The sequence below is a fragment of the Marmota monax genome, unplaced genomic scaffold, assembly GCF_021218885.2.
Source record: "Marmota monax isolate L192 unplaced genomic scaffold, Marmota_monax_Labrador192_F-V1.1 WCK01_AAM20220418_F8-fsc00322, whole genome shotgun sequence".
NCBI classification, from domain to species: Eukaryota; Metazoa; Chordata; class Mammalia; order Rodentia; family Sciuridae; genus Marmota; species Marmota monax.
In genome coordinates, this window is record NW_026692168.1 from 939,390 (window position 1) to 955,922 (window position 16,533).

The window sequence follows — 16,533 nt, forward strand, 5'->3', positions numbered from 1 at the left end:
AAATATTTTTAGTTATAGATTGACACAATATATTTATTTTACTTATTTATTTTTATTTGATGCTGAGGATCAAACCCAGTTCCTCACACATGCAAGACAAGTACTCTACCACTGAGCCACAACACCAGCTGGAGAATTACTTTTTAAATGTTTCTAATATTCATTATTTGTGAATCTCTGCCAAAACAGGCACTGTCATAGTCCGTGGTGGGATTATAAATTGAGAAAACCTTTCTGGAAAAGTGTTTGACACCCTTCTCACGTTCCTTAAAATACTCAGCAAACCTTTGACCTAACAATTGCCTTTAGAAAATAATCATATATATATTGTGAATCATTATATATATATAATAAGGAATTAATGCAGAGTACGGGAGTTAAACCGTGGAAATAGTCATAATGAACTAGTATAAAGCTATTAAAAATCATTGGGTAGTTATGGAAAAGGATTTAAGATAAAGACTGGACTTAATAGAGCAGAATATAAAATATTATATAGCAGCATCTTGGCTGATTGACTTTGAGGTGATTGTGATCTCGATTTTTTTTATATTTTTCTAAATTTTCTATAGTCATATATTTTGCAATTAGAAATAAAAATAGCTATTTGGAATTGTTCTTAAAGAATAGTTAACATTCAAGAGAATACAAGGTACAGTGAATTTTCAATTTTTAAATTAAATTTAAAATGTAGAATTAAATCTGTAGAATGTTAATAGCAGTTATCTTTAGGTGATCCAATGTAGTTATTTTTAAACTTTATTTGTATTTTACAACTTTTTCTCAGTTAATACACTTATTACTTTTATAATAAAACAATTTTAGCCTCATAATCCTCAATCTCACTATGCTCATCATTTAATTTATATTATTCATGTACTGTTATATTTAGGTTATGTTTATTTTTTTCTGTTTTGCTTTATTTTAATCCCCAATATGTGGGGGGGTTGGGATATTGAACCCAGGGGTGCTCTACCACTGTATCATTGAGCTGTATCCCCACCCCTTTTTATTTTATTTTGAGACAGGATCTCACTAAGTTGGTAAGACCAACCTCAAACTTGCAATTCTCTGTCTCAGCCTCCCAGAGTGGCTGGATTACAGGTATGTGCCACTGTGCCCAGCTCCTAAGGTTCTTTTTTGTGTTAAAAATAAAAAAGAAAGAAAAAGAACTATGGCTGACAAGAATTAGCTGTATATTTCAAAATAGCTGGTAGAGAGGATTTTGAATATTTCCAACACAAAGAAATGATAAGTGTTTGAAGTGTTAGATTTGCCAGTTACCCTGGTATGATCACTCTACATTAGAGTGCAATATGTATATATTGCAGTATCACACTGTACCCCATAAACATGTGCAGTTATTACGTGTCAATTAAAATTTTTAAGAAAAAGAAAACATTTCTAGCGTGTTCTTCTTCCTTTGGTCCCTAATAGGTGGCTTAATTGAATATAAATTGTTAGAAGGTGTGTGTTAATTTAGTCTAATAAATTAACATTCAAAAGTATTTGTTTCATGCTAGGAATACAGCTCAGTTGGTAGAGTGCTTGCCTTGAATGCACAAGGACCTGCGTTCAATCCCCAGCACCACACCCCAAAAAAGTATTTGTATCTATTAAAGGTCAGAAATTGATAAACATAAATTAATGTCTTTTAATGATGGCTGTTTATAGTACCAAAGCAGAAATCACTATGCAGAAGAAATAGGACCCCTTTACCATGTTCTTATAAACCATTTCTCTGTTCCTACTTTACTCTTAGAGAAAAATAATCTGTTTTCATGTGATGTAAGTAAATTTGAATCATGTTCAGTTTCTTCATCATTTGCCCAATTCCCAGCCACCTCCTGGGTGGAGTTAATCGTTAGCTATATAATATGGCAAAATAAACATTAAACTTACTGCTTTTGGGACAGTCCTCTCACCCAAACCCAGGGAAAATGGGAGGAAGTTGCTCCTCACTGACTTAACAAATGCATCTGAGAGGTGTAAGAATTCTTCTTTCAAGTAGTAAGATAAGACATACATATAAATTCATATTTAGTTATTTGATGGACTGTTTACTTTATATATATGTATATAAATACTATATAACAGTATATTTTTGTTTTATGACTGTTAAATGTGAGGTTCAGGAATGTCTTTTCAGTTTGTAGAATTCTGAAAATAGAGTTCTAATACCTTTGAGAGGGCATCAACTGTGATTAAATTATATTTGCTACATTTATTAGTCATACTAGAGTGAAATCAAACTGTTGAAAGCTTTGTTTTGCTTTTTTGATTAATTTGTTTAATAATACATTTAAATTGTGACCTTTAACATAATTTCTTCCCTTAATAGCTTGGTGCTAACAGTGGTTTGCACATCATCATCTTTGATGAAATTGATGCCATCTGCAAGCAGAGAGGGAGCATGGCTGGTAGCACTGGAGTTCATGACACTGTCGTCAACCAGTTGCTGTCCAAAATTGATGGGGTAGAACAGCTGAACAATATCCTTGTCATTGGTATGTATATTTTCATTTAGGAAAGTTCTAGTCTTCCAAAAACATGAGATCTGTGTAGGTTGTAATTGTGTCATTGTCTCCAACTTAGAATCAAGTGATGTTGAAGACTATTTGCATTTTGAGTTTTAATAGGATAAATAAAAGTTGGGTTTTAGTGAATTGTAGGTTTAATGAAAAAGGCAGTGCTGTGTGATGCAGTGGTTTTCAACCTGCATTACAGCAGGCCCCCAAGGCCCTCAGATTCTACATCACTATTGTCACTATTTTTTTTAACTGTTTTATGTCCTGGGCTACTTCCTGATGATTTTGGATGGGGTGTGCAGAGCTGTTTTATGAAGGTTTAGGACTGGCCTAAAAAATGGGAAGGACTTTGAAATCAGAGAGTTTATGTTCACATTGCCCCCATCACCTTAACAGGTCATTTACCTTCTCTGAACCTGAAATTTTCTTTTTAATTATTGAAAGTTTTCATTACTTTTGTATTCTGTTTGCTTGTAAAGTGGTGAAATACTAAAGCGAAATCTCCTGATATTTTCATTAGAATAGATCAAGACTGAATGTTGGTTTTTATTTGAGAATAAATTGGTTTACTATTTGACTTTTATAAAATGTCTTCTTAGCTTGTTAGAGAAATTACTATTACATATACTGAAGGGACATTTTATATTATTTTCAAACTCTGATCATTTGTTTGTCACTTTGTTTTCACATCTGCTTTCAGGAATGACCAATAGACCAGATCTGATAGATGAGGCTCTCCTTCGACCTGGAAGACTGGAAGTTAAAATGGAGATAGGTAAGTAGATCTGTCACTGATGGCTGTGCTGTGTGCATGCACACATGTGTTCTGTGTGCACATGTAAATGCTTATAGCATTCAGAGTTCATTAAGAGGAGCAATATCACCTAATTTAAATTTTGTTAGAAAATTTTATTTCTATAGAAGAGAAAAAAAATTCTATATCACGAGAAGAAGGTGTTTGCATGCTTGAGTACCTAGAAGAAAAGCATTAGGATTATAATTATGTCTTTTTTTTTTAAAGACAATTTCTTTCTTTTTTTTTTTTCAGAGAGAGAGAGAGAGAGAGAATTTTAATATTTATTTTTTAGTTTTCGGCAGACACAACATCTTTGTTTGTATGTGGTGCTGAGGATCAAACCCGGGCTGCACGCATGCCAGGCGAGCGCGCTACCGCTTGAGCCACATCCCCAGCCCACATCCCCAGTCTTATGGGCTCTTGAGAGTAAGCAAATGTATGTCTCTTTCATTTTTTTCAGGCTTGCCAGATGAGAAAGGTCGACTACAGATCCTTCACATCCACACAGCAAGAATGAGAGGACATCAGTTACTCTCTGCTGATGTAGACATTAAAGAATTAGCTGTGGAGACCAAGAATTTCAGTGGTGCTGAATTGGAGGGTCTGGTGCGAGCAGCACAATCCACTGCTATGAACAGACACATAAAGGTCAGGAAAACCAACTCAACTAGGTGTTTGCAGTTCTCTTAGTACCATGCTCACATTCTTTTTCCTATCAAGCATGCCAAGGCAGGTAGACTGACTTCTGATAGAGAAAAGAGATGATAAAGAAGTAAGAATTAAGTGTCCACTGCTCAATCTTTAGAATACCAGAAAGAAAGACAATGCTACCAGTAGTAACCACTACCTTATTTTGCCTTCATCGTACACAGATGCATACAGCAAAGGTTTCATTTACTTATTTTTTTGTGTATGTGTTATTGGGGATTAAACCCAGGGCCTCATGTGCACTAGGAAAGCATTCTGCCACTAAGCCACACTCCTAGCCCTTGAATTAAAGATTTTGAAGTTTTTAGAAATCTTTGCACTGGACTGGGTGCAGTGTCACATGCCTATAATTCCGTGGCTCGGGAGGCTGAGCAGGAGGATCTCAAGTTCAAAGCCAGCCTCAGCAAGTTAGCAAGGCACTAAGCAACTCATTGAGACCCTGTCTCTAATTTAATAAAAGGTGGTGGGGCAGTGCAGGGAATGTGGCTCAGTGGTTAAGAGCCCCTGGATTCAATCCCCAGTACCAAAAAAATAAAATAAAAAATAAAAAAATCTTTGCACCATATTCATTTGTACCTTAATATATCATAAGTTGGATATTAGAACTATAGAGATTGCTACATTTAGCAAATATGCCAGATACTTGCAATTTTGAAATAATAGGCTGGAGATGCAAGATAATAAATCATGACCTCTTCTCTCAAAGGGTTCAAAGTCAGGGAAGCAAACATGTTTGCAAATTATTACAATAATGTTATAGACACTATGGCAGAAATACATACCTCTATGCTTTTCTTTTGATAGGTTTGATAAATAAAGTGTTCTTGATCCTAGCTCCTTTCTTCAGTTTTTAGTTATCAACTATAGACAGATGACTCCCAGATTTATATCTCATTTCTTGAACATATCTATTTCCTTCTTTCAGATTCATTTTAAATGCTCCCACCCATGTTTTCTCATGTCTCATATTTAATTTTCCAAAACCAAATACCATTTTTTACTTTTCTTCCTGCTTCTATTTCACTGTTTATTCTCAGACTTAAAAATTCAGGATTATCTTTAATTGCTGCTACTTCTGTGTCCCATATCATGTCATTTGCAGGTATTATTCAGTATCCTTCAGTTTTCACTGCACCATCCCGACTCGGCTATGGCTCTCAACAACTGCCACCACCCATCTTCTCTTTGACTAACTTTCCCATCTCAGATCATGATCATTCTACCCTTCATGACTCTGTTATTTTCAGAGCAAAATAAATATTTCTTAGCCTGGTCTTTAAAGTTCTCTAGGTCTGCCTATAATTAGCTCTTCCAGATGTTTTCCTGATTATTCTCCATATACTTCAGCCAACCAAAATACTTGATGGTTACTAGTTATCAGACATTAATTTATTTTTCAACTTCTCTGCTCTTTTTTTTTTCCCCTTATTTGAGGATCTTTACCCTCTATATTTACCTGTCTCATATGCTACTCTGTCCTCCAACTTTTTCTGATTCTCCCTTTCAAGAATGATGTGCTCTCTTTCTTCCTGAAATAGTAATGTATTATTAGAATGCCTCCAGTTGACTTTGGTCCAAATAGATTTATTCAGTGTCTACAGTATACTGTGCACTGTGCTAGGAGTTAATGCTATAATTGCAGAGAAGTAAATTGCCTGCCATTGAGTAGCTCCCAGTCTGATCCTCCCTATCCAGTCATTGAAAGTATATGCAAGGTAAGGAAGTTAAAAAGTATCAGGTGTGGTCAACATAGGGTGAGAGAAACCACAGAGCAATTATCTATGTGGATATGAACGTCTCTTAGTGGGTAGAAGGAAAATCATATGCCAAGGATCAGGGACATAAAACAGCATGATGTGTTGAGTAATTTGGTACTGCTTCAGCACAGAAGTCAGGGAAGGGGTACTAGGAGAGAAACATTGTTGTATAAGTCAGATGACTAAAGCAAGGGATGGAGCACAAAGAGTCTTTTATATACTCTACTAAAAATATGGACTTTATTTTTCTGCCAGTAGTGCTAAGCCATTGAAGAGTTTTAAGAATAGCAGTGAAATATTGTTAAAACCGTATCAGTCTGGCAGCTGTGTCAAGTGGAGTATTTAGGGGAGTAGAGTCAATGACATAAGACAAGAGAAGGGAACTTTTATAACAGGCAGGAAATAATAAAAGCCTGAAGAGAGAGGTCAAGTCTGTTGAAACTACTGGGGTACATCCTGTCAATGATTCTAGACCAGAAGTCAGCAAACCGTGGTCTGTGGGCCCAATCTGGTCAGCCACCAGAGTTTATGATTAAACTTTTTTTGAAATACAACTACACACACTTATTCATGTCCATGGTTGCTCTTATGCTATAATGGCAGAGTTAAGTGTTTGCAACAGAGACTGCATGGCCTACAAAGCCTAAAATATTTACTATCTGTTTTTTTATAGAAAAAAAGTTTGCTGACCCCTTTAGATGTTAAGTCCATTTCTTTTTTTTTTTTAAATTAAATATCTTTATTTATTTATTTTTATGTGGTGCTAAGGATCAAACCCAGGGCCTCACGTGTGCTAAGTGAGCGCTCTACTGCTGAGCCACAACTCTAGCCCCAAGTCCACTTTTTAATTCATCTCTGAATCTTCTGCAGTATCCCATATAGATCTAAATACTGAGCATATGATAATATTCAGAAAATATTTTTTCAATGAGTAAACTAAACATGTAGTCTGAAACTCTATACATGAGTCATAGTTTCTGTAAATAATAGAAGTGACTTTGTTTTAGCTCATTTTTTCCAAAAGTTTGATCATTGTGGGAATACAGTATTAGGTTCATTAATGCAGCTTATACCTGCAGAAATAAATCCATTCTTCTTCCTGGCCGTAGATAAGCCTTAGTAAAAAGTGGTGGTGAGTTAAAAAAAATTATGTAAGTGATATGAAAACTGCTCCTTAATGATCCTTCATCTTGGGCCACAGGAGGGTGTCTTAGTATAGTCCACCATAGTTAATGTGCTAGTTATTGGACTTTCATGTGCATTGGCCACAGATTTTTTTCCCCTTATTTAGTCATTTTTCATTTTTACCACAATAATCTTTTCCCAAAATGTTACTCTAAACCATTGTCATACAAAGAAGTGTTCTTCAAATCATGTTGGGTTTATCTATATTGGAGGCAAGAATATTGGTAGGAAGGTCACAGATTTCTTAGTCAAGAAGTGTGGTCATATATTACACAGTTCTTTTGCTGTTTGTTTCTGACCTGTCAAGGGGAAGTACTATAAACTATATAAATGCTAGTTACATACATTTTTTGTATTATTGGCTGATTTTAGAGGATGTCATATACATCCTTTTCAATATCTGAGTTTCGTGTGTGTGTGTGTGTGTGTGTGTGTATGTATTGTTGTCAGTGGACCATTATTTTATTTATTTAATATGGTACTGAAAATATAATCTAGTACCTCACACAGCTAGGCAAGTGTTCTACCACTGAGCTACAACCTCAGCCCTCTGATTTTTACTCATTATTTTCACTCAATACTTATTCAATATTGCATTTATAATTTTTCTAATTATAGAGCTAAAATGTTTGTTACACTGTATAGAATATGTTATTCTTCAGATTTGCAAGTCAGTAGTGTGAACAGTTGACTGTTATTTCCCTCACTTTTTTCATGTGGTTGAATATTCTTAAAAGCTTCATGGATACATATTAATTTGTGATCAATGCTTTTTGTATCAAATAGGTTTTAATTTTTCCCAATATCAATAAAATAGCTAATGCGCAGCACTATGTGGGCTCTTAGGAAAGAGAAAGATTACATCACTAATCTCACCCCCCAAAAGGCATACTACTAACATGTGTTTCTTTATTTCTATTTCTAACAGTCTGCATTGTTAAAGAGTCTCTAAACACTGTTTTCCCAACTGGATGACTCCTCAGCAGAACAAAAGACATAGTTTCAGTTTTTCCACTGCTGTAGATGTTCATAGCTTTATTTGTAATGTTTGATAAATAAGTTTTTAATTTGAAGCTTAGGATTTAAAGTTGGGTAGAACTTTAAAACATCCACAACATTCAACTATTATGACATTCTTTCTTCATAGTATAAAAAAATGCACTTTAATAAAATAAAAAACAACTTTAAAAAATGCACTTTAAGTGATATTTTGCTTCCCTTTCAAAAGATTAGACCTAAAGAAAGATTTAGCCAACTAAGTAAACAAGTCTTCGCTGTTAAACTATTTTTTCAGGTTTTCTGAAACAAGTGGAAAAATCCAGCCGTAAACACTGAGGTTCATGTCATTTATACTTGAACCCATGTTTTCGGTCAACTAAAATTCATGTGACATTTGGTTGTTTTTGTCTTGAAAGGAATTTCTGCTTCAGGTAGAAAAGATTCATAATCCAAATTTCTTCTCTAATATGCTGTAAGGAATAAATCGAGGACACAAACACTTTATAATTAAATCAAAGCTCTGAATTATATTTACTGAATTTCAATAAAATTAATTCTTTTATGTAGACTTTTTGATTGATTATGGTTATTCTACCCTTAATTTAAGAGAAGAATGATAAGAACTTTGAAAGGTCAGATTTAAAAGGTTATGAAATTTAATGGTGACCACTTGATATTTGCTAGTGTTGAAATACAAGCTAATGAGTTTCTGCAGGTATAAGTTGAAAGATGCTGCCTCTTCTATATTGATTAGGTGTTATAAATAAACTGCAGAAAATATCTTACTAACTCAAGCAAATGAGAAAAGATTTTCTGAATGAGTAAAAATTCAGAATTATTGACTTTTAAAATAAGACTTTGCTATTTTTATAAAATAGTAAAAGTTGATTAAGAGAAATCCTTAAGGGCTGGGGTTGTGGCTCAGCGGTAGAGCATTCACCTAGCACATGTGTGGCCCAGGGTCCGATCCTCAGCACCACATATAAATAAATAAAAATAAACATATTTTAAAAAAAGAAACTCTTTAAAAAAGAGAAATCCTTAAAAATTTTACTTAATAAACAAATAGAAATAATTTACAATTGGAATATTTATTATTTACAATTAGGTAACTTTTAAAATTTCTGGTATGATTGAAAACAGCTTGTTCTAAAATAACTCTTCTTCCCACCATCTTAATCCACTTAAAATTTAATTTTTAATTGACACATAATAATTGTACATATTTATGAGGTAAGATATGATATTTTGATACATGTGTATAGTATGTGATGATCAGAATGATTGGCGTATCTGTTACCTCAAACATTTATCATTTCTTCATATTTGAAATATTCAAAATCCTCTCTATTGGCTGTTTTGAAATATGCAATTATTGTTGTCAACCATAGTTCCCTTCCATGATTTGTAACATTTGAGGTTATTTCTTCTAACTGCACCCTTGTGCCATTAACCATCTTCTCTCTGTTCCCTCCCTGCCCTTCCTGGCCTCCCATAACTGCTATATCTAATCTTTACTTCTATGAGATAACTTTTTTTAGCTTCCACATATAAATGAAAACATGTGGTATTTGTTTTTCTGTATCTGTTTTATTTCACTTTTAATTCATTGAAGTGAATTCTTTCTTAATAATAAGTAAAAAGCTCTGCACAGTGATGCTCACCTATAATCCCAGCAACTCAGGAGACTGAAACAGGAGGATTGCAAGTTCAAGACCAGCCTGGGCAACTCAGCAAGACCCTGTCTTAAAATAAAAACAAAAAGGGCTGGGGATGTTGCTCAATAGTAATGCACTCCTGGGTTCAATCTCCAGTACCAAATAATATTCACAGTAATAATAATAATTAGTCAAAAGATGTTTTGAACCACCTTCATTCCTGGAATTTTGATTTTTTTTTTTTTGCAAGCACTGAAAGATGGACAAGATTTTTCTTTCACATTACTGTGTGTTTCTGTCATTTGAATTCAGTTTTACTATAAGAGCAAATCAAAATATCAAATATCATAGTAAAAATTTAAGACTACACAAGGAGGGGCCATTTAAAAGAGGCTGGTAGCTTCACTGGGATTTTAATATGATTCTGTCGGAGCTTGCTTCTTCACCTTCATGTGATAGTTTGCATTTTGTAGAATCCTTTTAGATGTGTCAAAAGTTTTAATCAGTTAAAGCTTTTGTGTAAAGCTGCTCAGGAAGGAAATCCTATGTCTGCCCTTATTGACTTATGAAAGCCTCCAGGTTTATATCAAATGAGATAATGTGATTTGATGAAATGAGATAATGTATATGAACATACTTGATGAAGAACTCTAGAGCTGGAGGTGTAATTCAGTGTTAAGGGTGTGTGTTTAGCACATGCAAGACCCTGGGTTTAGTCCCCAGCACATGCGCGCATGCACGTACACACACACACACACACACACACGCACACACACACAAAGTTGGCTGTAGAGATTTATATTTTATGAGTTATCAGAATTCTTTTTTTTTCTTTTTTGATGATGGTGGTATTGGGTATTGAATGCAGGGCCTAGCACTCTGCCACTGAGCTACATCCCTAGCCTGAGCTAACATACTTTTTTCATGGAGATGCCCATTTCCTATAATACATTTCCCTATTTTTAAACTTAGAAATGCTAAATAAATATGATTAATACTTATTGAATGCCTAATATGTACCAATGAAATCCTTATTAATAATCTAAATGCCAACTATTCTATTTAAGTGGAATATTCATCTATTTAAATGTTACTTATCACTTTCTTTCTTTTTAAAAATATGGAACCTGATATAGTTTCAGTGATGTTGTCTCCCCAAAGGTTCAGGTGTTGTGAGTTTGTTGCCCCAGTGACAGTATTGAGAGGGGCTATGAAACCTTTAAGAGGTGGAGCCTAGTGGGAGGTCCTTAGGACATTGAGCCCTACCCTCCCAAGGAGTTGAAGTATTTCTTTCTTCTCAGACCCTGATTAGTTCTAGAGAGAGTATTCCCATAAGTCTAAGCCCCCCTCTACCCAGTCTCCCTCTGGCTTCCCATTTAGAGAGATGAATTCTTTATCCTGCACACACTCTACTCATCTGCCATGGGGTCTTTGCCAGAGTGTGCACCATGGTGTTTAGGTTTTCAGCATCCAAAGCTGTAAGCTAAATAAACCTCTTTTTTTTTTTTTAATGTTAACCTGCCTCAGGTGTTAAGTTATAGTTAACACGAAATAGACTATCATAGAAGTCATAAATGAATATACTCTATTTTTAGAAGATTCAAGGTTGCCAAAGTATATAGGGAAAAATGAGAAAGACCATGTCCAACATCCCTTCCTTCTCCTCTTCAGAGGTAGCCAACATTTGGGATATACCTTTGTAATTTGCTTTCTTCATATTTACATTCATATACATATGTGCTTTCAAAAAAATGAACATTAATGGAATTTGACTATAGTTTACATTTTTTACTTGCTAGTATGTCTTGGATAACCTACCATGTTGGTACATATAAGTTCCCTTTATTATTTTGGACAAAGGCACAGTATTCTAGAATATTACCACATGATTTTAAATATAAGATCTGTGAGGGCGAGACTTGTCTATTTTATTTAGTGTTGTCTCTAGTTCCTAGGACACTCAGTAAATATGAATGAAAGAATGAATGAATGGTTTAACATCTAGGATATTTCTGGTTGTGTCTATTAAAAACAATACTGATATGATAATGCTCTCTTGTGCCTCCTTGTGTTCGTATGGGAGTCATTTCCAGGTCAGATATCCAGACATATTTTTGAAGACATAGGTTCATTGTCTGCTAGTTTCTAGGAGTGCCAGCAAAGGTGTCATCCCAATCTTATTCCAATTTTTTACAGGCCACCCATTTTTGTCTCATAGAAAGGTTCTTAGACTTTTCCATCTTTGGTGCTCAGAAAGTTTACAACAGTGTGTCTAGACAGATGTGGTTGCTTTTCACTTACACTGATCAGCACTCATTGAACCCTTTAAACTACAAAGACACGCCTTTCTGTAGCTGTGGAATTTTTTTGTCTTCTGTCTTTTGTTTCTTCTTTATTAGTCTTTCTGTTCTCTGCTGCTCAGACTCCTGTTAGGTCAGTGTTAAGATTTCTGCATATATCTTCCATGCTTTTTAATCTTTCTCATTTCTTAAAATTTGGGGCAGAAAAAGAAACAAATACATGTGTTCTCTTTGCCATCTTGATCCAGTTTCTTGACATAGTTCTTTTTATCCCTTAAGGCTGCTCCCCCCTTTTTTAATGTCTGTCGTTTTATTTGTCTCAGGAGTCGGTTCCTAAAGGAATATGACTCATATTTTATATATTGATGGAAGGTTGATATTTGCTTAACATACTTTTGTTTTATAGTCAGCTTTTTTTGAAGATGCCTTTTAAAAAAAAAAACATGATACCAATTTAAAAATTAGACTGACTCTTGCTTTGTGCTATTGGTAGTGAGCCCAGTCACATTAAAAAATGTGTTGGTATCTTAATCACTCATCAGGTCCAGGCAGCTCCAAGTGCTGATAAAGACCTTGATGCTTCTCCAGATGTCTAAGTGTTAGCTCCAGGTGCAGTAAGCAGAATATTTGGAGCTGGCACTTAGGTTCTCAAGCACACACTATGATTATAAATCAGTTTCAAGTCCTTGGTCTCCAAACAAATGATTCTTAAACCTGGTTCAGTATCAGAATCATTCCATGGCACTTCATAAACGTATAAAGGTGTAGACCCCCCATGGGACCTGTTAAACCAAAATCCTGAGGTGGGTGGGCTGGGCATCTATGTCTTTGAAGTCTCATTGTGTTGGCCATTCTGGCCTCAAACTGCTGGGCCCAAGCGATCTTTCTACCTTAGCCTCCCAAGTACCTGGGCCTACAAGCATGTACCACCACACCCAGCTATGCCTCGTTTTTTTTTTTTTGTTGTCGTTGTTGTTGTTACTGTTGTTTTTGTTTTGTTTAAGGACTATAAAGTGTTCTTTGGTATAGATATGTTGTCATTTTCTTCATTGACCCCTGTTGGTGGACATTCAGTATGCTTCCAGTCTTTTATTATTACAAATCACTCTAGTAGATATCCTTGTACATTTAGTTTTGTACACATTTGTGAATGTATTTATGGAATAAATTCCTAGATGTGGAATTGTTCGAAGGATGTACATATTTATAAATTGAAGAGATTTTTAAAAATTTGTTGTTCTAAGTTTTTGGCTGTATTAAAACATGAGTATCATAAAACTTACCAACTTAACCACTTTTAAGTGTACAGGTGAGTGTAAGTTTAAATGTATAGTTCATTTGTGGAACTGTCACCACTGTCCATCTCTAGAACTCTTCATCTTGTAAAACTGAAATTCTATATCCATTAAACACTAACTCTTAATTCTACCCTCTCCCTAGCCTGACAACCACTGTTTTAACATCTGACTGACTGATTTTGACTACTCTAAATAGCTTACATAGGAAGAATCAGAGAATATTTGTATTTTTGTAATGGATATATTTCATTTAACATAATAGTCTCAAGATTCATTTGTGTTATAGTACGTGTCAGAATTCCCTCCTTTTTAAAAAAAATTTTTTTAGATTTTAATGAACCTTTTATTTTATTTATTTATGTGTGGTGCTGAGAATCAAACCCAGTGCCTTACATATGCTAAGCAAGCACTGTACCACTGAGCCACAACCCCAGCTCCCCTTCCTTTTTAAGACTGAGTAGTATTCCAGTGTATGTAGTTACCACATTTTGCTTATCCATTCATTCATTAGTGGATGCTTGGATTGTTTCCACATCTTAGCTATCATGAATAATGCTACTATGAACATGGGTAGGCAAATATCTCTTCAAGACCCCGTTTCCACCCTTTGGGGTAGACACCCAGAAGTGGAATTGCTAGATTATACATTAATTCTATTTTTCATTTTTTGAGGAACCACTGTACTGTTTTCTACAATGTCTGCACCATTTCATGTTCCCCCAGTAGTGCACAAGAGTTTATTTTCTCAACATCCTTGCCAGCACATATTATTTTCTGTTTTGTTTGTTTGTTTGTTTTGTTAGTAACCATCCTAATGTATATCAGGTGAAATGTCATTGTAGTTTTCATTTGTATTTCCCTAAATGGTTAATAATGTTGAACACCTTTTCATGTGTTTTCAATCATTTGTACATCTTCTTTGGAAAAATGTCTATTTAAATTCTAGATTTTTTTGTGGTTGAATTTTAATAGTTTTTCTTATAAATTCTGCATATTAATCCTGTTAAATACATATGATTTGCAAAAATTTGAGCTTTTATCTGTAAAAATATGCTTTTTAATCTTCAGATATTATTTTCTTAGGCTGAAAATATTTCTAAATCTTGAAAGTTCCTGTATTTTTTTTCCCATTTTGACTTAGGCAAGTACTAAAGTGGAAGTGGACATGGAGAAAGCAGAGAGCCTGCAGGTGACAAGAGGAGACTTCTTTGCTTCTTTGGAGAATGATATCAAACCAGTGAGTATAGATAATTGAGTTATATATAAGCCATAATAATAGTGATGATAATTCAGGAAAAATAAGTGCCATTTTCCCAGTATTACAGAAGATGATATCATATATAGTTTTATAAAATGAAAAAAATCTTAGTACTAGAAGTGTCCAATATATGAAATATCTGAGGCTGCTGACCCAGTTCACTGGACACTCTGAGTTCCATCACCAGCACCATAAAAAAAAGTAAACATCTGTACAATGTCTCTTGGTGGCTGGATGATTAACCATTATCTAAATATTTTCATGATAAGAAGCTTACCACCTTATATGGCAGCCCATTCAATTTTGAGACTTTATTAGTTCTTATTTTATATTGAACTAGAATTAGTTTTCTTATTGGTTTTCATATAATCTCAAGATATAGAAACCTGAATTCAGTTCATCCTTCATATGTGAGTTATTAGCTCTTATACCCTCCCCCCTCTTCCTTTCTACTTTTCCTCACCTCCTCTAAGGGTTTCTTCTTTTTTTTTTTTCAATTCCTCTAGTTCTCTGACCACTGTAGCTTCTAAGACTCTTAACAATCCTAAGTACTCTATAGAGTTTTCTGAAAATGTACTCAAAACAGAGTTGGAGCTTTAGAATATAGGATAAGGTCATTAGCTGATTTTTCTACAAAACAACCACTAACGACTTCAAGTAGCCATTGTTTAGAGCCCGTGTGTTAGTACAAAAACAAACTGTAGAAAGGCCCAGTTCTTAAAGATTTGTTTTCTTTCTTAAATGGAAAATCTACACAGAAGTAGATTAATCTTATTCTTTTAATTCATGACACACTTTTGTCATTTGTCCATATACATAGTGTATGTAAAATAAAATGTGTTATTTGTTTGTTACTTTCTGGGACTTGCTATTTTATTAAATATTTCAATTACCAAGATCATTCATATGATTTCCTATAACTATACACCATTCATTTTCATTACTAAATAGCATTCTGTAGTATTGAATACCACAATGTATCCATTTCCTGTCAATAAATAAAGTTTCTGGGGTTTTGGTTATAAGAATTTCCAACTTTAAAATATAATTTCAAATCATTTTCCAAGAGGTTGAACCAATTAGCACTGTCTCCAATAATGTAGGAAAGACGCTTCCTCTACATCCTCTCCAACACTTGGTATTCTCAAACTTGAGTCTTGCCATCCAGTTAAACGTAAATTCTAAGGGGGCTCATTTTGGTCTTGTTTTCCATTTCACGCATTACTTACAAAGTTAAGCATTTCTCATGCTTATTGACTTCATGCCTGTCTTCTGTGAAATGCCTTTCATGTCTTTTGCCTATCTTTCTGTTGTATTGTTTATTTTTGTTTGATCTGCACCAGTTCTTTCCATAGTATTCTTTTCTCACTTTTAAAAAAAATATTTATTTTTTAGTTATAGGTGGACACAATGTCTTTATTTTACTTTATGTGGTGCTGAGGATCGAACCCAGTGCCCCACACTTGCTAGAAGAGCGCTCCTCCTCTGAGCCACAACTTCAGCCCATCACTTTTTTGATTGTGCTAAATACACATAACATAAAATTTACTGTCTTAATTATTTTTTGAGGTCATCAATTTGATAGTATTAAATTCATAATGTTGTGCAGCCATCATTACCATCCATCTCAGAATTATTTCATATGTGAAACTGAAACGCTACATCTGTTAAACAATAACTTCCTTTTCCCTCTCTTCCCAGAGCCTGGCAAACATCTTTCTACTGTCTCCATAATTTTGACTGCTCTCAGTACCTCACATAGGTGAAAGCATACAGTATTTGTCTTTTGGTGATTGAGATTCCCAAGGTTCATCCATGTTGCAACATATATCAGAGTTTTCTTTTTTTAAGGCTGAGGAGTATTCCATTGTATGTGTTTACCACATTTTGCTTATCCATTCATTCACCAGTAGACACTTGGGCTGCTTGCACATCTTAGCTATTAAGAATAATGCTGCTGTGAACATATAAATATCTCTTCAAGACCCACTTTTTGGTCCTTTGGGATATTTGCCCACAAGCAGAATTGCTAGATCATATGGTAAT

General features: G+C 34.4%; 1 protein-coding gene across 1 annotated transcript in view; it reads left to right on the forward strand.

The window, feature by feature from the left end:
* Positions 1 to 16,533, forward strand: part of Nsf (N-ethylmaleimide sensitive factor, vesicle fusing ATPase) — a 148,834-nt gene that overhangs the window by 83,803 nt on the left and 48,498 nt on the right. The window contains exons 10-13 of the mRNA XM_046421262.2: positions 2,342 to 2,507; positions 3,229 to 3,303; positions 3,785 to 3,972; positions 14,371 to 14,466. Of these exons, the coding sequence (XP_046277218.1) occupies positions 2,342 to 2,507; positions 3,229 to 3,303; positions 3,785 to 3,972; positions 14,371 to 14,466 (525 nt within the window). The remainder of the gene's footprint in view (positions 1 to 2,341; positions 2,508 to 3,228; positions 3,304 to 3,784; positions 3,973 to 14,370; positions 14,467 to 16,533) is intronic.